Below are 24,397 nucleotides of genomic sequence, written 5' to 3' on the forward strand. Positions count from 1 at the left end.
CATCAAACTCCTGACCCCACCGACACCTCGCACTCCTACCTTCTACATACTTCCTAAAATTCACAAACCCAAACATCCTAGCCGCCCCATTGTAGCTGGTTACCAAGCCCCCACAGAACGTATCTCTGCCTATGTAGATCAACACCTTCAACCCATTACATGCAGTCTCCCATCCTTCATCAAAGACACCAACCACTTTCTCAAACGCCTGGAATCCGTACCCAGTCTGTTACCCCCGAAAACCATCCTTGTAACCATTGATGCCACTTCCCTATACACAAATATCCCGCACGTCCAGGGCCTCGCTGCAATCGAGCACTTCCTTTCACGCCGATCACCTGCCACCCTACCTAAAACATCTTTCCTCGTCACCTTAGCCAGCTTCATCCTGACGCACAATTTCTTCACTTTTGAAGGCCAGACATACCAACAATTAAAGGGAACAGCCATGGGTACCAGGATGACCCCCTCATATGCCAACCTATTTATGGGTCGCTTAGAGGAAGCCTTCTTGGTTACCCAAGCCTGCCAACCAAAAGTTTGGTACAGATTTATTGATGACATCTTCATGATCTGGACTCACAGCGAAGAACAACTCCAGAATTTCCTCTCCAACCTCAACTCCTTTGGTTCCATCAGATTCACCTGGTCCTACTCCAAATCCCATGCCACTTTCCTTGACGTTGACCGCCATCTGTCCAATGGCCAGCTTCACACATCTGTCCACATCAAACCCACCAACAAGCAACAGTACCTCCATTATGACAGCTGCCACCCATTCCATATCAAACGGTCCCTTCCCTACAGCTTAGGCCTTTGTGGCAAACGAATCTGCTCCAGTCCTGAATCCGTGAACCATTACACCAAAAACCTGAAAACAGCTTTCGCATCCCGCAACTACCCTCCCGACCTAGTACAGAAGCAGATAACCAGAGCCACTTCCTCATCCCCTCAAACCCACAACCTCTCACAGAACCACCCCAAAAGTGCCCCACTTGTGATAGGATACTTCCCGGGACTGGATCAGACTCTGAATGTGGCTCTCCAGCAGGGATACGACTTCCTAAAATCCTGCCCCGAAATGAGATCCATCCTTCATGAAATCCTCCCCACTCCACCAAGAGTGTCTTTCTGCCGTCCACCTAACCTTCGTAACCTCTTGGTTCATCCCTATGAAATTCCCAAACCACCTTCCCTACCCTCTGGCTCCTACCCTTGCTACCGCCCCCGGTGTAAAACCTGTCCTATGCACCCTCCCACCACCACCTACTCCAGTCCTGTAACCCGGAAGGTGTACACGGTCAAAGGGAGAGCCACGTGTGAAAGCACCCACGTGATTTACCAACTGACCTGCCTGCACTGTGACGCTTTCTATGTGGGAATGACCAGCAACAAACTGTCCATTCGCATGAATGGACAGAGGCAGACAGTGTTTGTTGGTAATGAGGATCACCCTGTGGCTAAACATGCCTTGGTGCACGGCCAGCACATCTTGGCACAGTGTTACACCGTCCGAGTTATCTGGATACTTCCCACCAACACCAACCTATCTGAACTCCGGAGATGGGAACTCGCCCTTCAGTATATCCTCTCTTCTCGATATCCGCCAGGCCTCAACCTCCACTAATTTCAAGTTGCCACCGCTCATACCTCACCTGTCTTTCAACAACTTCTTTGCCTCTGTACTTCCGCCTCGACTGACATCTCTGCCCTTACTCTTTGCCTTTAAATATGTCTGCTTTTGCGTGCGTGCGTGTGTGTGCGTGTGTGTGTGTGTGTGTGTGTGTGTGTGTGTGTGTGTGTGTGTGTGTGTGTGTGTGTGCGCGCGCGCACACGTGTATATACCTATCCTTTTTCCCCCCCTAAGGTAAGTCTTTCTGCTCCCGGGATTGGAATGACTCCTTACCCTCTCCCTTAAAACCCACATCCTTTCATCTTTCCTTTCCTTTCCTTCCCTCTTTCCTGATGAAGCAGCCGCCAGTTGCGGAAGCTCGAAATCCTGTGTGTGTGTGTTTGTGTGTTTTATTCATTGTGCCTATCTACCGGCGCTTTCCCGCTTGGTAAGTCTTGGAATCTTTGTTTTAATATGTGCCTCTTGATACAGCTTTGGAGGCTGTGGCTTTTCAGGTAAGAGTCTTTCAGGATTTTACCCTCTCTAATGCTTATCTCCCTCAGATGATGGAGTGCCTCAGAATGTATTATCTGCATTAGTTTCTCAATGTCCTCCACCTTTCCTCATTTTGGGCCATTTCAATGCACACAACACTTTGTGGGTGGAACACGATCGCTGGCCACAGTAAAGACATTGAAAACTTACCTTTCTCAAGCCACGAGCAGCCATCTGGCGCATCCGGAATATCTCAAACATAAATTACCACACCTACCCAAACAGAACTTAATTTACATTTGCATATTATTACTTAAACCTAGTCTTTTGCAGTTCAATTCTCTGCCTTATATATATTTCTTTAAACAAAAACACACACACTCGCAATCTTAAATCATGAACTCCCATTGCCCATGATGTGCATTTGCACTTTTACACATGGTAGACAATATGTGGTGTGTCAAATGTCATAAAAACTGTTGGCCTTCTGCGTCCTCACACTCGAGGAGTTCCTCACAAGAGGGTATTTACATCACTGATGTGTCTTTGGGTAATCTGCACAAATTTTGTCAGAAACTAAACAAAATTCAGTAAATTGAGGTAAAGTTTGATGCTGCAACAGGAGCATAATTGTAGCTGAAAAGGGAGAGGGGGATAGGAAAGATTCTCCAAACAGATATCACATCTTCAGAAGGGATACAGAGATTAAGTGTAGTGGAGTTTTTATGTTAATGCACTATGAATATGCATTCCAATAGATTTTCTGTGACAGTGTGTATGAAATTCTTAGAAAAGATCGGCAGAGCAGTGTGGTGTGCCATGGAGCTCAATCCATGGCAAAGTTCTGTGATCATAAAACTTGGTAACTAAACACAGAACTGGATTTGACTGAGAGGTGTCATGAGAACCTGTTCTTGTTATGGATTTTAAGAAGTTATTGTCAATCAGAAGTTAAACCAGTTTGTAGTTGGAATAATAAACCCTTCTTAGTGAACCTACCAGCACCTGTTACTACGTAATAGCAATCATTTCACAAGAGAGGTGTGGTGAAAGGTGGGATCCTTCCGTAACTAGTAAGAAGATCATATCAAGAAGGAGAGAAGCTTTGCACTTTCAACCACAATATTGGCTGCTAATGGTAATAGAGGCATGACTGGAGGTATCCAATGGTGAGCACAGCAGGAGCCAACATCGTAGTTGCACGGCTTAGTCGACAAGTAACTCACGACGGAGCTACAGTGCCAGTGGTGCTGATACAAAACAGAGCAATGGCAACAATAAAAAAGCAAACATTACATTATGTCTACAACAGCAGTTTCTGAGGTTGACATTTCATCAGAAAGGAACTGAAGCAATTTTGCAGAGTGAGAAAGAAGTGGCAGATGAAATGTTAGTGTTTCTGCAGGTTGAGTCAGCGACTGCTCAGACAATGTACGCGAGGAGTATAGTGATGACTATATGTGCTTAACTAGTGAAAGTGATATCGAAATTGAAACGTGTGTGGAGCCATGTAGTTTATCGTCCTTGGTGGACAGGGAGCCACAAATCCTACCTCTTGTAAAACGTAGTAGAGAACAGTCGCTGTCCAAAGAGAAAGTTCTAAATACTTACATGGAAGGTCATCTGCAGCATCATAAAAGGCAATTATGGACAGGTTTTGAATAAGTCTGTAGCAATATGACTGGGGAATTGCATGAGAAAAACCAGATATTAAAGGGAGGACTAGGTGCACTTCTTACAAAAACTGGTGTTTGCACATTTCAAGGATGCTCGATGTAAGTTACAGGATGTGCATAACAATGACCTACTATGTTATGCACATCAAATTGTGTGTGGTATAGATTACAGTGATTTTGGGGGAAGCAGTGGCTGGTTGCATAACATCAAAAAGTGCCTCAAAATTTAAAGACGTAATATAACATAATTTCAACCAAAGCATCAACTTGACAATGTGCAGAAAACTGCAGAATACGCCCAAAAATGTATAGATGAAGTAAACAAACTTGTTCCATCATTCAGTAAGGAATTTGTTTTCAACTCCGACCAATCGAGATGCGAAGAGGAAATGTGCGTGATAGGAGGCCTGGAAACTAGAGGTACCAAGGGAGTTGTATCAAATCAACCAACATCAGTGCCTTAACACATTTTTATACAATTAAGCCAACTATTAATATGGATGGTAAATTGACTGGAAAGTTATTTATTGTGCTGCGAGAAGTTGGAGATGCTCTGCCCCCTATGATTCTTTCTTGTTTGCCTGATCTTGCAAAGACAATAGGGAATATTTACGTCGCAGTAAGAAAGAGTGGGAACATAGACATTTGTGAACTACAGCCATGGTATGTACGCTACTTTTGGCCAATAGCTGGTCAAAATAACTTGCTTTTGCTTCATTCCCGGTCTACGTGTAAAAATTATATTCCTTTAGAGAAAACTATCCATACTGAAAAGTGTGTGACATTGCAGATTATACCAACTGGATTCATCAGACAAATTCAGGCACTGGATGACCCCCACCCCCTTCCCCCACCTGGTTGCCTATAAAACAAATTTTGTTGCTACACATTACAGGATAGCCAATTTCATGATAAACCTAAGACAGACTCTTGAAATGAGGTTTTCACTCTGCAGCGGAGTGTGCGCTGATATGAAACTTCCTGGCAGATTAAAACTGTGTGCCCGGCTGAGACTTGAACTCGGGACCTTTGCCTTTCGCAGGCAAGTGCACTTGCATGCGAAAGGCAAAGGTCCCAAGTTGGAGTCTCGGTTGGGCACCCAGTTAAGACAGACTGTTTCACCCTCAGTTGTGGGCTATCACATTCAATTAATATTGTTCACCCTGTTACACCAATATGATTCTGTATACATTCTTTAAGAGGGAATACCTAGCTGAACGTCCAACGTCCTGCACAATTTGTAACTCCACGGAGTTTGTCTTTGATCTTGTTGGTGTCAACCTTTGTGATCACTGTGATGTCATTTTTCATTCAGTGTTCATGGTGCAAGTTAATGGTTTGCTTTGAACATTTCTTGAATGTTGACGATGTCCATTTTGTGAAGTGTGATACATGCATCTCAAAGAAGGATGATACCTGCACCTGCCAGACACTCATTTTCTATCGCCCTCCTGACCTGTGTGGCAAACCATTAGCAACTAGTATTTTCATGTCATAATTGTTAACACAACACTTTCAAATGAAGCTTACTAAAGATTGAACTTGTGACCTCGCACTCAGGGGATTCCTTGTTAGTTGAAGTATTCGGACTGATTTAAGTTTGGTCATTTCTTTAAAAAAAAGCTGTACACAGATGCTCTTTCAGGTCATAGTGACCCAATTAATATTAAGGACACAGTGCTTGTAAATCATTAAAAGTGCCTAGAATGTTAAATTTTAGTTCCACTTATTTATGTGTATTTGTGGGGGTTGTACCATTGCAAAAGTGTTTGCACCACTGTTCCCACAGAATTCCTGTACGTGCTAACTTATTTGCTCTTCTTTGCTTCTCGGTCAGATCTGCCATCAAAGTGTAACACTTGTGAGATATGAGAGAATAGTTTCTGTTGCATTATAGCTGGAAAGATGGCTACATGTTTCTGGATCCTCTGGGCTCTTTCTTGATTCATCATAAGATTTATTGTTACCAGCTAGTAATTATAGCAGTTTAAAATAGGCTCCATGTTTAATTTTATGTAATTCTTCCAACTCTCACCATATAAACTCCTTGATGCACAGTGGCAGTCATTTTCAGCTCATTTCTTTGAATATTGTTGTTAAGAAGAGTTTGAACATATTTAATATCATATACTCTGGATATAGCATATTTTGTTGAACTAGGAGTCAGATTTGTAATGTTTGCACTGGATGATCTTCCAGTTTGTGGAAAGTTTCTAAGCTCCACATCATATTTTCGTCTTTTGACTGCACCACTTGCACTGCTTGCTTGTCAATGTCTGAAGTGTCCTCTGAATAAGTTTTAGGGTGAATGCTGTTCTCAATGGTGTGATTTTCCTCTTCAGAAATATTCTCCTTACTTTGAGAAGCATTTACTAATGCTTCCACTTGCTCATCAGAAAGAAATCATTTCATCATGGAAATTACGTAAGATATGTGAACAGTTTCCACACTAAACAGTTGGTGACACGTTACTGGTGGTGATATTGCTGTATGAACATACTGACATGCACTGCTGTAACTTCAGTTACTTCAACAATAAGCAAAGACCTCCATTGTAATAAAAATCCATTAAGCATGCATTCCAGGTCTGTGAAAACAACCTTACTGCCAATTTTTTGTGCCTGTTGTGGATTTTTAAATACATAGATCATAAAGATCCCAGGGATACCAGTGAGGCAAGTAACAAATTAAGCAATAACAAGTGGGTTATTTTTTAAAGACAAATTCTATTCTGTTTCTTATTGAACAGAACAGCAGGGTGAATTGAACCCCTGGTAATGCACCCTTCACTAAACACCTGATGGCCTTATTTTTTATAATTTCACACAAATTGGTATATATGGCAATGTTTATATAGATTGCTACTTACTGTAAAGAAGACATGTCAAGTTGGAGACAGGCGCAATTAAGACACTTACATAAAGCATTCGGCCACCACCTTCATCTGCAAAAAGGGGGGAGGGGCAAGGACCCCACCCCCACGCACACACAAAACTGCCAACTCCAGCTTCTTGGGCCAGAATGTGTGTGCGTGTGTGTGTGCGTGTGTGTGTGCGAACTGAGTTTTTCATTTGACACCACCATAAGTCTTCAAAATGTTAACTGATATTGACCTACACTGGCCATCATAAGAACTGTACTCTGAAAGCAGCAGATGGTGATCAAAGTGACCCATGTTGTGAATGTGCCAAATGAAAGCAGTGTTGTCAAATATCAAATGAAAGTAGAGTAAAAGATTTAGTCAATTACTTTCGTCAGCAATAAAATGCCACTCTTTTGAAATGGCTGTATACTGTCTTGTAATGCTGCATTCTTTCTGTGTAATTTGGCTTAAGCCTTTGCCAGATGATTTCAATTTTTATTTTGTATTCATCTCAGGTTTCCATGGATGTTGCCCAAAAATGATAAAATGAAGTTCATCAAGCTGTTAGAATAGTGTCAGTCTTTCTAACACCCCACTGGTTATTCCTTTTACAGTTTGAGTCTATAATGTTCAAAATTTGTCTGTATAGGAATGTCTCTGGGATTTACTTCCAACTGTTATTTCTTTAAGTATACCATTTTTTTCCAGTCATGTAAATTAATAAAAATGTTAGTGTTTCAGTGGCATTCAGATTCTTGAAATTAATCTTTTTTTATTTTTTCTAGCCTTCTTGTTCCACATGGGGAGGGATCCAAGTGCTGATGTACGGACAAATGTGGTTCGAATTATTGCGCTGAACCAGGTCACAGTCCCTCACATTATTAAAAGAATACTTGATATACGTGAGACTGTGCGTTGTGCTGCTTATAAAACATTGTCTCGTATAAATCTTCGATCATTCAGTATTGGTCAGCGTGAACTGCTGTTAAACCAAGGTCTTCGTGACCGTTTTGGTAAGTAAGGTGGAGTTATGTTAGTTCAATATTTAATTGAATTTGCCACGTTAGGTGACCACTGGATTTGTACTTGTGAAGGATATTGATGTTCTGACACTCTGAGTGAGAGGGTCGATTTGAATTAGTTTTGTTGGAGGTAAGACTTCTCGATTCCATATCATTTTACATATTGTAATGATTACATTGTAATAATGTTACTGTCTTTTTTAAAACTCTGTTATCGTAATGGTGACTTGCCTGGAAAACCAGGAAAATTGGGAATTCTTCAAAAAATTGAATTTACTGTAAAAGCCAGGAAACCCTACAGAATTCTAGGAGATTATAGGAGAAGTGGAACTGTTTGTTGATAGAATGATATGGTGAGAATCATGGAATTATAGGTCATTCAGAGATTTTGCTTGAGAAACAATCTGTTGTGGATTCACATAAGACAAAAAAGTGCACTGAATTGTTGTAATGTTTGTTGCTTGATCATGTGTGCCATGGGTGTGCCTGCCAACCTTGGGAATCTTTGGTATGTCCATTGGTTCTTGGGTTCCAGATCTGCTTCCCATTGCATGATTTAGTGTGCAGTAGAGTGTAATGTGTGAGTGAGAGTTTGTCATGTTAAAATGGAGGGCAGCGTGGAGGGTAAAAATCATAGAGGGAGACCAAGAGATGAATACACCAAGCAGATTCAGAAGGATGTAGGTTGCAGTAGGTACTGGGAGATGAAGAAGCTTGCACAGGATAGAGTAGCATGGAGAGCTGCATCAAACCAGTCTCAGGAATGAAGACAACAACAACAACAATAAAATGGCCCTACCTCCTTCTTTTCTTTGATCCCAATCACCATTACTGTCAGTTAAGACTGTTCATAAAAAGTTGAAGGGCTTCCATAGTGGCCTACAAGTACACAGCAGATACTTTTCCCCACCTTGTCAATTAGCTTCTAAAACCCGAAAGTGCCTTACTGCATGTAATACGTAAAAGTTCTGTAGAAAAATGTTCACCAAAACACCTTATAAGCTGTTATTCACTATGCACCTGTTCATTTAATCCAATCCTAAGCAGACCATTTCCATCCTGAACTAATCTGTCTATCTCTGAAGATGCGGATTTGAACCATCACCCTCCTGAATGCGAACCACTGCACCAGTTCGCTCAGTGAAGACGGAGAAAAATTTGAACGTGTAGTTGGCAGTAAGTTACTATATGGCATATTACAAGAAAGAAATATTGAGTGAATTAAATTCAAAACAAGCATTGTTGGAACTCCAGTAGATGTTTATGGTAATACCAGCTGCAAAATAAAGATAAAAAGAAACAGTTGCGTGGAATGATAGGGTGGATTTACTGTGAAAGAGGAAAGATGAAGCCCTGAAAGCTAGAGATAAATGCATGCAAACAGTTCCAGGGTAAATAAATTACAACAGAAATACAAAGATCAGAAGGCAAAAGTGGAAAGAATTGTGGTTGAAGAAAAATAGTAAGCTAGGACTGATTTCACACACAAACTAGAACACGACAGTAAAGTTACTAATATGCTACTGTACCAACCATATATAAGAGACAATGAGTACTTAACAGCAACAGAAAAACCAGATGGTAAAATGGTTGGGGAAGAGATAGAAATGAGCAAAATCATGCAATACTATTTTGAAACCATGTACAGCAGAACAGGAAAATTCCCCAATGATGTAACCACACAGGTTCGTTTCAGTTGAAATGAAGAGCCTGCTCAAAAGGATCCAACAACATTAAAGGAAGTAGAAACCGCATTTAATAGAATAGTATTCTTGAAGAAAAGCAAAGAGACAGATTTTGATGAGGTCCGTTCAGACACGATTGAAGCAGCTGAGCCACTAGGAATACAGTGGCTTCATAGAGCTATAGCTACAACATGGAAGGACAGGAAAATTGCAATTGATTAGTTCTCTCTCTCTCTAAAAAAAAAACGGGGGGGGGGGGGGGGGAGGAATTACCTTATTCTGTTTTGGTTTCTCAATACTTGAAAAAGTACTTGAGGAAAAGCTAAGGAAAATAATAGAACTGCAACCACAGAAAGTGCAGTATGGATTCCAAGAACACTGTATGACTATATGTCTCAAAATGCTGGCTAGAAGAGTACAGGAAGAAGGGCAAGACTTTACACTTACCTTATAAGATTGAAAAAACTTGATAATGTCATGAGGAGGAATATATGTGAAAGCCCCAGAAAGAAAAAGGTACCTACTAGGCTTATTCAGAAAGTGAAATGGCTGTGGGAAGGCAGGTTGCAGTTGCGAACAGGTAGGAAATTCTGATTGTCCCAGTCAGCTAAGAGTCACCTGCAATGAACATCTAAAAGCACATGAATTAACAATAAATAAATCAAAAACAGTTGCTAAATCAGTAGGCAGAACAAGAAAACAAAAATAAGACTGGAAGGTACAAAGCTAAAAATAGTAGACAGTACAAATACCTTGGGTGCATCATTTTGAGCAATAAGAGGATAAATATATTAAAAACAAAGTTTCAAGACTTACCAAGCGAGAAAGCGCCGGTAGACAGGCACAATAAAATAACACACAAACACACACACAAAATTACGAGCTTTCGCAACCGGCGGTTGCTTCGTCACACACACACACACACACACACACACACACACACACACACACACACACACACACACACACACTCACTCACACGCACACAAGCAGACATTTTTAAAGGCAAAGAGTTTGGGCAGAGATGTCAGTCGAGGTGGAAGTGCAGAGGCAAAGATGATGTTGAACGACAGGTGAGGTATGAGTGGCGGCAACTTGAAATTAGCGGAGATTGAGGCCTGGTGGATAACGAGAAGAGAGGATATATTGAAGGGCAAGTTCCCATCTCCGGAATTCGGATAGGTTGGTGTTGATGGGAAGTATCCAGATAACCTGGATGGTGTAACACTGTGCCAAGATGTGCTGGCCGTGCACCAAGGCATGTTTAGCTACAGGGTGATCCTCATTACCAACAAACACTGTCTGCCTCTGTCCATTCATGCGAATGGACAGTTTGTTGCTGGTCATTCCCACATAGAAAGCGTCACAGTGTAGGCAGGTCAGTTGGTAAATCACGTGGGTGCTTTCACACGTGGCTCTGCCTTTGACCGTGTACACCTTCCGGGTTACAGGACTGGAGTAGGTGGTGGTGGGAGGGTGCATAGGACAGGTTTTACACAGGGGGCGGTTACAAGGGTAAGAGCCAGAGGGTAGGAAAGGTGGTTTGGGGATTTCATAGGGATGAACCAAGTGGTTACAAAAGTTAGGTGGACGATGGAAGACACTCTTGGTGGAGTGGGGAGGATTTCATGAAGGATGGATCTCATTTCGGGGCAGGATTTTAGGAAGTCGTATCCCTGCTGGAGAGCCACATTCAGAGTCTGATCCAGTCCCGGGAAGTATCCTATCACAAGTGGGGCACTTTTGGGGTGGTTCTGTGAGAGGTTGTGGGTTTGAGGGGATGAGGAAGTGGCTCTGGTTATCTGCTTCTGTACCAGGTCGGGAGGGTAGTTGCGGGATGCGAAAGCTGTTTTCAGGTTTTTGGTGTAATGGTTCAGGGATTCAGGACTGGAGCAGATTCGTTTGCCACAAAGGCCTAAGCTGTAGGGAAGGGACCGTTTGATATGGAATGGGTGGCAGCTGTCATAATGGAGGTACTGTTGCTTGTTGGTGGGTTTGATGTGGACGGATGTGTGAAGCTGGCCATTGGACAGATGGCGGTCAACGTCAAGGAAAGTGGCATGGGATTTGGAGTAGGACCAGGTGAATCTGATGGAACCAAAGGAGTTGAGGTTGGAGAGGAAATTCTGGAGTTGTTCTTCGCTGTGAGTCCAGATCATGAAGATGTCATCAATAAATCTGTACCAAACTTTTGGTTGGCAGGCTTGGGTAACCAAGAAGGCTTCCTCTAAGCGACCCATAAATAGGTTGGCATATGAGGGGGTCATCCTGGTACCCATGGCTGTTCCCTTTAATTGTTGGTATGTCTGGCCTTCAAAAGTGAAGAAGTTGTGGGTCAGGTGACGAGGAAAGAGGTTTTAGGTAAGGTGGCAGGTGATCGGCGTGAAAGGAAGTACTCCATTGCAGCAAGGCCCTGGACGTGCAGGATATTTGTGTATAGGGAAGTGGCATCAATGGTTACAAGGATGGTTTCCGGGGGTAACAAACTGGGTAAGGATTCCAGGCGTTTGAGAAAGTGGTTGGTGTCTTTGATGAAGGATGGGAGACTGCATGTAATGTCTCTGTAACATTTACATCAATAAGAGGATAAAGCATGAGATCAATAACTGGGCTGATTTTTGAAATCAGTCCAATTCTATTATCAAGTTTAGAATCTGTTCTGGAATGAACTAGTCCCCTTAAGATAGACCAACAGACCAGCACAACAACCAAACAGCTTGACAACAAACTGAAAGCTGCAGAAATGAAGTTCTTACAAACCCCAGAGAAATAGTGAGGACAGGATATAAAATGAAATAAGGAAATAAACTCGAAAGAAACTGACAAGAGCGTGTTTATGATTGTTTGGACATATCAAACAAATCGGTGAGTGGAGGATAGCAAAACAGTCATTATACACAAATGTGATTGGTAAAAGACCAGTAGAAAGAACAATGAAAAGATGGATGGGCCAAGTGAAGGAGGATATAGGTACGAAAGGAGTCAGCTGGGATAAAGTCTTGAGGAGAGATTGGTGCAGGAACTGACACAAGTGGGGAGCACTTGTAAACAATACCCAGGCAAATGGAGTGAAAAATTAACAATGACAATGAATGTAGACTTACTGCTTTTTTTTTTTCCTTTTGAAACTGAAACCAATGATTTTTTAGCGGAAATCGATGCTGCTTGTTTCTTAAGTTCAGTGTTAGTGTATTGTTTATTGACGAATAATAAGTGTACTTAGGGCTTCAAATGTTTTCTTTAACTGGAGTTTAAGTTGTTGTATATAAATTAAAAATTCTCAAACAAGTAGGAATTGTGCAGATTTTGTGTGTTGTGTGATGGACATATTACTAAACAAATGCTTGTTTCCTATCAGTAAAGTATAATTTAAAACTGTTTTCAATCCTTTGTGTGTGTCGTGCACTTCTTAATCAGTTATGAATTTGTCTAAACTTTAATGGCTTTTATTAATTTCTTTTTCAGATAAAGTGAAAGCTTGTGTGGTTAAAGAACTGCTGAATACTTGGTTTACAAGTACAAACAAAAATTTTATTGAATTTCTTACTGTACTTGATGTTGAGACCTCAACTGAAACATGTACCCTTGCACTTAATGTTCTTTTTGAGTAAGTACAGGTTTCATTAGCTTAAACCTTTGTATTGTTCTCTGTATCTCTGAGGCTCCTGCTTCCTTTTAGTATTTTAACACTTCAAACATTAAACAGTTCTTCTACTCTAACTTCATATTAAAACTGCTGTACTGTCTCTTCAGTTACATTTTACTTCAATTTGTGTTTCGAACTCACAGCTTCAGCTGTTATGCAAGTACCCTTGTTGTGATGTCAGTATGCTACACACACACATCTGTGAGAGTATAGTGTATTATTAATCACAGTTGAGAATTTGTGGTGGAATATATGCAGGCTTCAGTACTCTATTAATTATTGTATCATTGCCATTCTCAAAACAAGAAAACAGTTTCCATATTATAAAAAATATAGGCATAGATGGTATTAAAAAGTTCTTATTCTGACACAGAAAACACAATATTTAAAAGATAATGTTTTATTATTTTTCAAAACCATTCCAACATCAGTGAGCTTGGTTGCTTTTATTTGGCTGTCATTGAGTATAGCATTTCGAATTTTTTTCATTACTTTGTTAGTCATAGGTTTCCAGATCATCTTGGCACTCATAAACTTAAACGGGTGTATGGCCATACTTATACTCACCAGTATATTCACCAGCCCACTTCCAGTTACTGCCACACACAAGCAACTGTGTTTCTCTTCAAAATAATTATGAAAAGGATAGATTACTACTCACCGAAAACATTACATTTGAGTAGCACACAGGTGCAACAAAAAGCATGTTACACACTAAGCTTACAGTCAAAGCCTTCATCAAAAAAGAGAAAAATATATGCATATTCACATAAGCAAGAACAGCTCACACGCACATGATCGCTATTTCTGTCTGCTCCAACAAGAATTCAACTGTAACACACACTACAGGAGCAACAATATGGAGTGGGATGAAGGAGGAGGGGGGATAGCAGGGTAGAAGTGGGGGAGGGAGGGGGGGGGGGAGAGGAATCAGTGCTGTCTGGCACAGCATGCAGGAACTAGAGGTGTCTGCACAATAGTGCCAGGCACAGTGTTGGGAGGCTGGATTCTGTAGGGGACGAATGGGGGATGAAAAAGGACAGCAGAAAGGAGAGGAGCGTATTGGAAAAGAGCAGTGTACAATGAGGGCAAGGGGACGTGAATTGGAGGTGATAGGAGCGGGGGGAAGGGGGGGGGGGCAAAACAATTTGTTGGAGGATGTGGGGACACTAAGTTACCTTAAATTGAGGCCGAGATGTTTTGAGAGTAGAGAATATGTTTCAGGGATAACTCCTATCTGCACAGTTCAGAAAAGCTGTTAGTGAAAGGGAGGATCGAGATAACCCGAGTTGTGAAGCAGCCATCAAAATTAAGCGTGTTATGTTCAGCTGCATGTTGTGCCACAGGGTAGTCCACTTCGCTCTTGGCCACAGTTTGGTGGTGGCCATTCATTCTCATGATCAGCTGGTTGGTAGTCATGCAAATATAAAAATTGGAGGAGTGATTGCAGCAGAGCTGGTGTATGACTGGCTGCTTTTACAGGTGTCCCAGCCTATGATGGGGTGGGTACCCCTGTGCAACTCACACTGTTCCTTCTCATCAACCCTCATAGGATCTAGAATGTGCCTAGCTGATCTTTTCAACTTGCCACATCCCCCAAAACACACTATCAACTTTCCACCAACTCCACACCTTAAATGATCTGACTCTCTCTCGTTAACCTTTCGAACAAAATCCTCAGCCCCACAGAAGTTTTTTTATATTCAATGGCGTCACCCAAATCTAACAATGTTGGACTTGTCAAAGCCCTATTCTCTTTCTCCTGATCTCTGCAGTGGAAACATTCCTTTGTCACCAATATCACCAACCTAATCCCAACATCAAAACCCACCTCTCCCAGTGCATATTGTCATCCACCTGTGGTCCTGCCCCCCCTCTGACCTAGCCACCCCCTGGTCACCCTCCAGATATTTCTTACGTCAAATTTGGCCTCACCATCCTCTCCCCTTCCTGAGAACACCAACCTTTTAGCAGGAGAAAGAACAACCATACACAGCTGGAAAACATACCACCACCTTGTCATCCTACTTGCAGACTAAAAGTTCCACCACTGTCATCATGGATCGTATGTGTTTAGAAGTTTGGCTCTTTTAGTTAGTATTAACCAACCATTTTGTGTCCATCTAATATCGTAGTTTGCGTAAAAGAATTTTGCTGCTGTATTTGCTGTATAATAAAATAAAATTCTTGAAAAATGATCAGTATCCAGAAATGTCCACTGATCTGGTTTCAGCAAACACACTTGCATTGTGCAGAATTCATGTTGCCTCATCCTAGCAGCAAAAATGAACTACGAACTGCAGGTTTCACAATATAGTGAACTGAAACAAACAACTTAACTAATGTGAGATATAATGTCAGATGAGTGGAAGTTCACTTATAAATCCTAACATAGACAGTGATGTATAAATCACAACCTTTACGAAACTGCTTACAGAGCAAATTGAGAAACGTTCATTTGTGGTTTCAAAGTCTTGGAACTGTTGTGGTATTCAGAGTGAGAAACATAGTACACATACAGCACCTGCACTAGTTAACTTCTGATTAATTAGAGATTAGTCAGGCATTCTCTGTGTTACTAGGAATATGTAGTGTAAGAATCCTGATGTATGCCATTCAACTCTTTTGCAGATATGATCCTATGTCTAAAATACTATGTGTTTTATAACCATCTTTATATCTACTAATAAAACAAATGAATTTACTACTATAGTAGCTGATGCTTGTTGAGGATGAAAAATACTGTTCATTTAACTTTTTGTTATTGAAAAAGCATGTAATTTTCTGTTTTGTTACAGACATCAGCCACTGACAGATGTTATTAGTGGAGTGCCTGTGGACAGTGTTACCCACCTTATCCCACACGACAAACTAAACCCAGCAGTTTCATTTTATTGGCGTAGTGTGGCAGTTCACTTGCACAATAATGCCGCTGAAGACCTAGAGAAAATTGTTCCAGAGCTGACTCATTATTGTTCATACATAGCAAGGTGAGAGATCAGTCAGTAATTTTCAGGAAACTGGAATAGTCTAAAATCTTGTGGAATTCTAGAAGACTCTGGGAATTCTGAGTGAGACCGGAAGGAAGTGAAGTGTTCATTGAAGGAAAGAAATATACTAAACCATTTTGGTACAAACCACTCTTGAGGCCAGCTCATACATGACATGCCTGCACAAATGTCTGTGCATCTAATAAATCTCTGCATATCTCGTGTGTGTTCACAATATAGTTCCAATCTACTGCTGGCCTGCCACCTATTGGTATAGGAAAAACTTTCAGTGGCATGTACCAACCCTCTCACAAAGGATATTTCAGTTCAGGACATGAATAACGCAGAAAATTTTGCTGTGGCCTCTGTTCACAGCTAGTCTCAAAAATGTTAGTAAAATGTCAGAGGCAGAAAGAACAATCTAACTGGTCAATACAGCAGCTCCTAAAGCAAGGCAGTTTTCACATAATTTACTTTGCAAGTTAACACGATAAATGCAAATGGAGACGTACAATTATCTATTGATGATTGTAATTCCTTGTGGAACAAAGTGAAATACTTCTGTGAGGAGAGTAATTTCACCATACGAACAACTTATAGAGACATTACAATTCCTAGCAATAGGAAGAAGTTAACAGAGATTTAGAATTTTTGACAGCAATGTCCAAACAAGCATTAAACAATACGAGGCACACATGCTCTGTGGCAGTCCTGGAGGAGGATTTCATGAAATTGTGTAGTACATTATTTATGACAAGTTACAGATCGTCTTTTTACATGTTTGGAAGTGAAGAATAGAAATATTTTAGTGATAAAACAGAGTAAAGTATTTGTAAGAGTTGTCAAACATTTATGTATACAAGATATTTCTATTCTTCACTTCCAGAAAGATTGTATACATATATGTTTGGCAACTCTTAAACACACTTTACTCGGTTTTGTCACTAAAATATCAATTTTCATTAAATGTAACAATACGTTCTGAGCGACGGCCTAACAACACGTCCTCTTTCCACAAGATACATACTAACTGTTCACTTTTTTTAATAAATCAATTGTCATTTTTTTTAGAGTTCATACTCAAAGATTCACAACTACTATCGTTGCAGGCTAATAAATTATAGAAGAGGCCAATGAAGTATCTTTTACTTTGTTTATGAGTGTGCGGGAATTTTCAATTTTTCGTCTGAAGTCCATCAGCAACTTGTTATAAATAGAATATAAAACTCCATTCTGAACTATAGTGTGGATTCCACAGCATATATGAAGAGTTTTACTTGTAGCATTGTGGTAGTGAATTGTATAGTTCCCCTTTAACTCACTCTTATTAGGAACCTTATATTTCATTAGGAAGTAAACATATTGACACACAAGTATAAGTGTCTTTTTATCCCTAGAGAAAGTGTTGCAAGATACTTCATCAGCTTAACACCATATTACAACTGCATAATTGTGTAGAATAACTACTTGTAATTTATCTTTACTGCTGAAAAAGATTACGGCATAGGACAGAACTCCATGTATGTATGTTTGCAATCCTTTATTCATGTCTGCGTAGTGAGAGTTCTAAGCTGCCTGCTTAAATCAGTTGCTGTAATCATTGGTCTTGACTTTACACAAGCACGTGAGAGACCTATCTATTTCAGTAAGTTCAATAAAGAACTCCCTAAAGCACTGACACATATAAACCAATTTAGGTTTCATTTTGTACGCATAGATAAGGAACACTACAGTGAAAACAACAGTTGGTTCAAACACGTTTCACATACCAGATTTGTGGTGATCTCCTGTCTACATGCTATGATCTGTCTGTGCAGAAGTGATGTACACAGAGACTTGTGCAGACCGATTGTGTGTGGACTGACCTTTGTTTGGCTTCATAAACAATCGAATGAAATGCATTGATGTCTTGTTATCTTTGTTGCTCAATCACAGACCTGCCCAGGTAGCCTTGCGTTAACATGACCACTTTAGAGTCGGAAAGATGTGCTGGCCCTGGATTGAATCTGCCCAGTAGATTAATGATGATGAAGGGTCAGTGTACTGGTCAGGCTGTATGTGGCTGTTACGCAGTTTCCCACATCCCATTAGTTGAATACTGTGCTGTGTCCCTTGTTCTACGTCAGATATATGCTATGACTGCAAGCTTTTTGAACACTTTCTCGCACTTGCACACAGGATTTACTCTAAATGCAAATAGATTGGGTACGCTGCTTCTGTCCTGGGGGTGAATAGGAGGTTGATGAACTTCACTATTCACTTTAAACACTTACTCAGCATCAGCAGTTTAACCATGCACTCACTGACTGCTGGAATCTTTACTGGTGCCCATAGGTCTTAGAGGCTCCAAGTCAGTTTCCAGGGCATTATTGTAATTGCAATGATGTGTAACATCCACGTGAAAATTTATCAAGGAGCTGTGAATTTGTCATTCATACAAAACCATGGCAGGTTTTTTAATTAAAAAATGTAATCAGGAATGCATATTTAGACACTCATTTTGTAGATCAACAAAAAATATTCTAACCGGTTCCATTTACTAATTTCAGTGCAAAGTAGTATTTTTCTCACTTTTTTGCAGTATCCTGTTTAGAATTCACAATGACTAGAATGTGAAGAGCATTGGATGTGAAAGGTTGTAGTATGTTCCTGCAACAGTTTCTCATAAACGCTCGAAATGGTTGCTCAGTCTCTTTGCACTGCATGGAATGGTGAAGGTAAAAGTAACAATCACGTTCACAGTGAAGGCGAAAGCCTATACTACCTTTCACCACTGTTTACAGAACTATAAATAGTTTTTCTGTTTTGATTTCTAGCTCAGCCACAAACATCTCAATCAGTGCACTCAGAATATTTAAGCCATGGGGTTTTCTGTTCTGTTTCTATAGTTCATTAATTTTGCCAGTTAGGTTGAAAGTGTGTTCTACAACAGAGTTCGGAACAACCACTGCTTTATTCTGACAAATGTGTCTTGTGCACCTTTATTTGCCAGTGTTGCTGCATGCTTCCAAGTGATTACTCCTTTATTTTGACTTTAGAATGTATTTCATATTGAAAATTTCTTGTATTTTATTTGTCAGCATTAAAAAGAGATGGAATGTGAGGAGAGGCTGAAGGAGGAGAAATACTTTGTTGTCAAAAAGAATATTCGTGTTATTTTCTTACGCTGTAGAACAGCAGTCATTCACTGGTTCATTTGTTGACAGCTTCAGCTTTCATTCATTTATCCTTGGATTGCTTCTGCTACTTCTTGCACAATGCCTAAACCTTTGATACCTTTGCCTACAGCTTTTTTCCGCTCTAGTAACATCCAGCTGTTTTCCATTCATTCTGTGTTGCAGTGGCCAATATTTGACGAAAACACTTTGTATCTGGGATGTAGAAAGAATGTGCAGTTTTCATCCTGAGTAGAAGAAATTTTGGGAGGATTACACTTCCTCACACATCCTGTTGCATGATTGGATCATAGACTTGACTATGTGTGACACCTAATTCTTATTTCATACTGTCTAACAGTGTCTCTGCATTCACATAAAAGCCTTGCTCTTCGATCACATTGTTGGGAGATGGACAGGCTATCATTTTAACTGCATAAAAGTAGTTCACAAATTTTCCATCCAGAGGGTCTCTCCAGAAATGATCAATCTGCTTTACCTCATCACTGTATGGTAATTGCATCACACATTTGTAGACAAATTCTGTTTGTGGGACTCATGCATTACTGTACAATGTGCAGACAGCAAAGTTTATGCTCTTCACGGTATGCTGCCGGATATGATCATCTTCACTACATAATAATTCAGTGATCCATCTGGCCTCCACCTTCAGGTGCAATCACTGAGTGTAGTGAAGATGATCATATCTGGAAGAATACCCGTGAAGAGCACAAACATGTAAGATGGCAGGAAAATCTATGGAATCACTACAGACAGGAAAGTTGATTTTTTTTTTCCACAAATATTGAAAGGTGTTTATCCAGATGCTTGTGGCTCAAATTGGAGGTGGTACCAACCAGGTAACATTGTATTCTTTAAAGAAATGAACTCCCATGTACAAAACAGCTTCGAACATCTTATTACTTTACAAATGACTTAATGTGTTAAATGTAACAATATAATGAAAAGATAAAAAATCTACTCGCAAAGTGGCAGCAGGGGAACACACACACACACACACACACACACACACACACACACACACACACACACACAAAAGGGTTTAACTTTTACAAGCTTTCAGAGCCAGTGGCTCCTTCTGGCAGAAGAGTTGAAGTGGAAGTAAGAGGGGTGAAGGAAAAGGACTGGAAAGGTTTAGGGGAAGGGGTATAGTTCATAAACATCATCCAGAACCTCCAGTCAGGGGAGACTTACCTCCACTATTCCCACCGGTTGCCTCTCCGATAATGCTCTGCTGCTTGCAGTCTGGCTCCAGCTGCCAGATGCTGTGATCGTGTGTGTGTGTGTGTGTGTGTGTGTGTGTGTGTGTGTGTGTGTGTGTGTGTCAGTCCTTTTGTTGTGCCTTTCTACGATGCGGCATCTCCGCTATATAGTGTGTAGCAACTATTCATTTTCATTACATTGTTAGTCCATATTGGGTTTTATATTTTTTAATGTGTTTAATATTTGACATTAAGCATTTAACTCTGAGTGCCAGACAAACACCATAAAAAATTTACCCAAGAAGAGCATTAACAAGGATTTACATTTTAAAAATTTGATCCACTTATAACATTGTAATTTATTATTTTGATGTGTTTTATACAGTAGGTTTGTAAAAGTTCACCTTAACAGCAACAAAATATTAGCATTAATGTGGTCACCGCAGCTGACCATCACCCCATTAAGTACAAGTTCGATAGTTGGTGGTTCAACTTTCGTATGACTTTCTTTTAGTTTTCATGCTACCTCTTGAAACAGTTCTTGCCTGCTCTCAAGCACAAAGGTACTTTGCACACTGAACATGTCCACACAGTTTGGACTGGTGTTTTTCTTGAACTGCAAACTGCACATCATCTGCATGATTACTGAATGGGCTGATATTTATTGCTTTCATGGCAATATTTTTGTATGTGTGTTGTTTGGGTGCCTTGATCTGAAATGATAAATTATTTTTGTATGCAGAGGATGAAGCAGCAGCCACTGAAACTATTGTTAGAGCCAACAAACTTTTTTTTACAAGTACAGCTCTCAACAAAAGTCTTTATTGGAGAACTGATCCATTTCAGTCTTCTTGTGCATTATGAATCCATTTGTTACACTACAGTCTACAAAGTGAAAGAACAGACTCATCCAACAGTTCTTGCTTTTTCGCACTCTAGTGTAATCTGACTTCAGTTAGTCAAAATTATCCACATAGCTTATACTGGAATTGTAATCTTTCAACACTGGAGGGCAAGTGATAATCTGATGGAGCACATCACATAGAAAATATGTTGACTGCCTGTTATCCTTCCCTCTATAGATAACTACTCCATCATTGCTTATTCTGTAATCAAATACCTCTCTCTCAAGTTCATATTTCTTCCTGAGTTTTATCAGATTTTTCCTTCTGGAATTTATTTTTCCACAAGTGTACAGACCATTGGATTTTGTTCTTGATCTGAGAATATGATGTAAAATAATTGTCCATAAAAGTGATATAATTCTTCCCATGACAGTCACTGGTTAAATTTAGAACCACCTTCGAGCCTAACCCTACGACTGGAGACTATGAAACTTTTCGTGCAAAAATATCAAATATATAATAATTCATCACATGACATCCACATTTTGTACCCTCTCTTTATAGGTTTGTCTCTCATGCACTGTTTGAGAGATGATCTGCCTTTGAAGTTAACCATTGTTTCATCAATAGCAAGAATCTGATGTTGTGTGTAGCAATCTTGGAATTTCTTTTTGAAATGACCTAGCAACAAATGTAGTTCGTGTAGTTTGTCATAATTCTGTTTCTGAGCCGGCCGCGGTGGTCTCGCGGTTCTAAGCGCTCAGTCAGGAGCCGCGCGACTGCTATGGTTCGCAGGTTCGAATCCTGCCTCAGGCAAGGATGTGTGTGATGCCATTAAGGTTAGTTAGGTTTAATTAGTTCTAAGTTCTAGGGGACTGATGACCACAGATGTTAAGTCCCATAGTGCTCAGAGCCATTTGAACCATTTTTTTTTTTTTGACTGTTTCTGTCAGTGGCCACAGAATTATCATTGAGGTGCAAGTTAACCAGTAACCAATTACATCTTTTTACTAGCATTAACTTTGGTTTATAACTTTCACAAAGGTCTGAATCAGTACTCTACTAATCTCTGTAGCTAGGTTTTTAATGATTCCCATCTAAAGATTTATTCCAGTCAAAGTTTATATTTTGTGTTGATTAGTGGGGACAAAAGATTTGCCCTTGTGTGGTGCATGCTAATTGGTGTGAAACAATATGTTGTTTATAAGTGTTTCATCAAAAAACATGCAAAATATGTCAACTATCTTTAGGTTTAGTTTGTGCTTTGCTTGTGGAACCACACTGTCCAGTAAATAATGACACTTGGTCAACACTTGTTTCTTGATTTCATTTTATCTTGACTGTTGGTGGTTCAGTGAGTGGCACTGCATTGTTTTCACTTGTCTCATCGCTTTCATTGTTATCCTCAGTCACTACTGCTCAACAAATGACAGTAAATAATTCTAGGACTGGGTCATTGTCATCATTTTTGTCACTGTCAACACTGTTTTCACTAGAAGGAAATTCATCAAATAAAATTAGATAACATTCTTCCTCTGTTGTTCCTGTTTGGTGAGACATACTGGATGAAGAAGGATGGTTGTTACTGCCACTAACCATACAAAAATCTGTACACTCGCACACACACACACACACACACATATCCATCTGCACATACCAAATATGTGTGTGTGTGTGTGCGCGAGTGTACACCTGTCCTTTTTTTCCCCTAAGGGAAGTCTTTCCGCTCCCGGGATTGGAATGACTCCTTACCCTCTCCCTTAAAACCCACATCCTTTCGTCTTTCCCTCTCCTTCCTGAAGAAGCAACCATCGGTTGCGAAAGCTAGTAATCCTGTGTGTGTGTTTGTGTGTTTTGTTCATGTGCCTGTCTGCCGGCGCTTTCCCGCTTGGTAAGTCTTGGAATCTTTGTTTTTAATATATTTTTCCCATGTGGAAGTTTCTTTCTATTTTATTTGTATTAGATTACAATGATACGTGCCCTTGAAATACCTAGGTGAGAAAAAGTTAGCAAATGATAGAAATTATGATTAAAACTTATTTTTGGAAGTTACTAATTGCTCTCATTCCTAAAAAATGGATGAATAAATTCTGAATAATCAGCCTACCATGAATTACACTGCTCCTAACTCTAATACTTGCCTTACTTTGTCAAATCAGACTTCCTGAACACTTTAAATTATCAGACTTTCTACAGCTACATACATACTCCACTAGCCACTCTAAAGTGCGTGGCAGAGGTTGTCTTATACCGCTACTAGTCGTATCTGTTCCTGTTCCACTTACATACGGAGTGCTGAAAGAACTACTGTCTATGCACCTCCATATGAGCCCAAATTTTTGTATCTTGTCTTCATGGTCCTTGAACGAAATGTATGTTGGCAGTAGTAGATTTGTTCTGCAGTCAGCCACAAATGCCGGTTCTCTAAATTTTCTCAGTACTGTTTCATGAATTGAATGTCATCTTCCCTCTAAGGACACCCATTTGAGCTCACAAAGCATTTCTGTAATATTCTTGTGTTGATGGAACCTACCAGTAACCAATCTAGCAGCACACCTCGGAACTGCTTCTTTATATTCCTCTAATCTGTCCTAATGGGGATCCCAGATACTCTAGCATTATTCAAAAATGGTGTGTACTGTTGTTCTATATACAGTCTCCTGTATAGACAACTATACTGTCCTAGAATTCTCCCAATAAACTGAAGTCGACCATTCTATTTCACTTCTACCAACCTTCCTTCCTTGCTTGCTTGTTTCATATACCGTATTTACTCGAATCTTAGCCACACTCGAATCTAAGCCGCACCTGAAATTAGAGACTCGAAATTTAAGGGGAGAGAAAAGTTTTAGGACGCACCTCCAAATCTACACAAAGTTGGTCCATTGTAATATGAGTCACAATTAGGTCGAATAAATGACGATACAGTTACAGTAGCTTGTTTCGAATTGTGAGCTTAGCAGTTAAGCTTTACCAGGTAGCCATTGCTATGTGTCAGGCACTCCATCCGTATTTATACGGGCACCCTTCCTTTTTCATGTGCTTTGTCTGGTTTGAATTGATTGCTTATTTTTCTTTGATCTGATAAGTGCCATTCTCTTTGTTATAGGTGTTTACATCACTCTTAAGTTGAAAATGCAGTACTGTACTGTTTCATGCATTATTTGTCGCATTCAGATAATGAG

The 24,397-nt window shown here is 40.2% G+C and overlaps 1 protein-coding gene across 2 annotated transcripts in view; it reads left to right on the forward strand.

Moving 5' to 3' along the window:
• The window catches only part of LOC126355018 (condensin complex subunit 3), a 196,918-nt gene that overhangs the window by 61,862 nt on the left and 110,659 nt on the right, over nucleotides 1–24,397 (forward strand). For both annotated transcript variants that reach the window (XM_050005161.1, XM_050005162.1), the window contains exons 5-7: nucleotides 7,432–7,659; nucleotides 12,819–12,960; nucleotides 15,798–15,989. In XM_050005161.1, the coding sequence (XP_049861118.1) occupies nucleotides 7,432–7,659; nucleotides 12,819–12,960; nucleotides 15,798–15,989 (562 nt within the window). The remainder of the gene's footprint in view (nucleotides 1–7,431; nucleotides 7,660–12,818; nucleotides 12,961–15,797; nucleotides 15,990–24,397) is intronic.

This window comes from Schistocerca gregaria, chromosome 3 (genome assembly GCF_023897955.1).
Source record: "Schistocerca gregaria isolate iqSchGreg1 chromosome 3, iqSchGreg1.2, whole genome shotgun sequence".
NCBI classification, from domain to species: domain Eukaryota; kingdom Metazoa; phylum Arthropoda; class Insecta; order Orthoptera; family Acrididae; genus Schistocerca; species Schistocerca gregaria.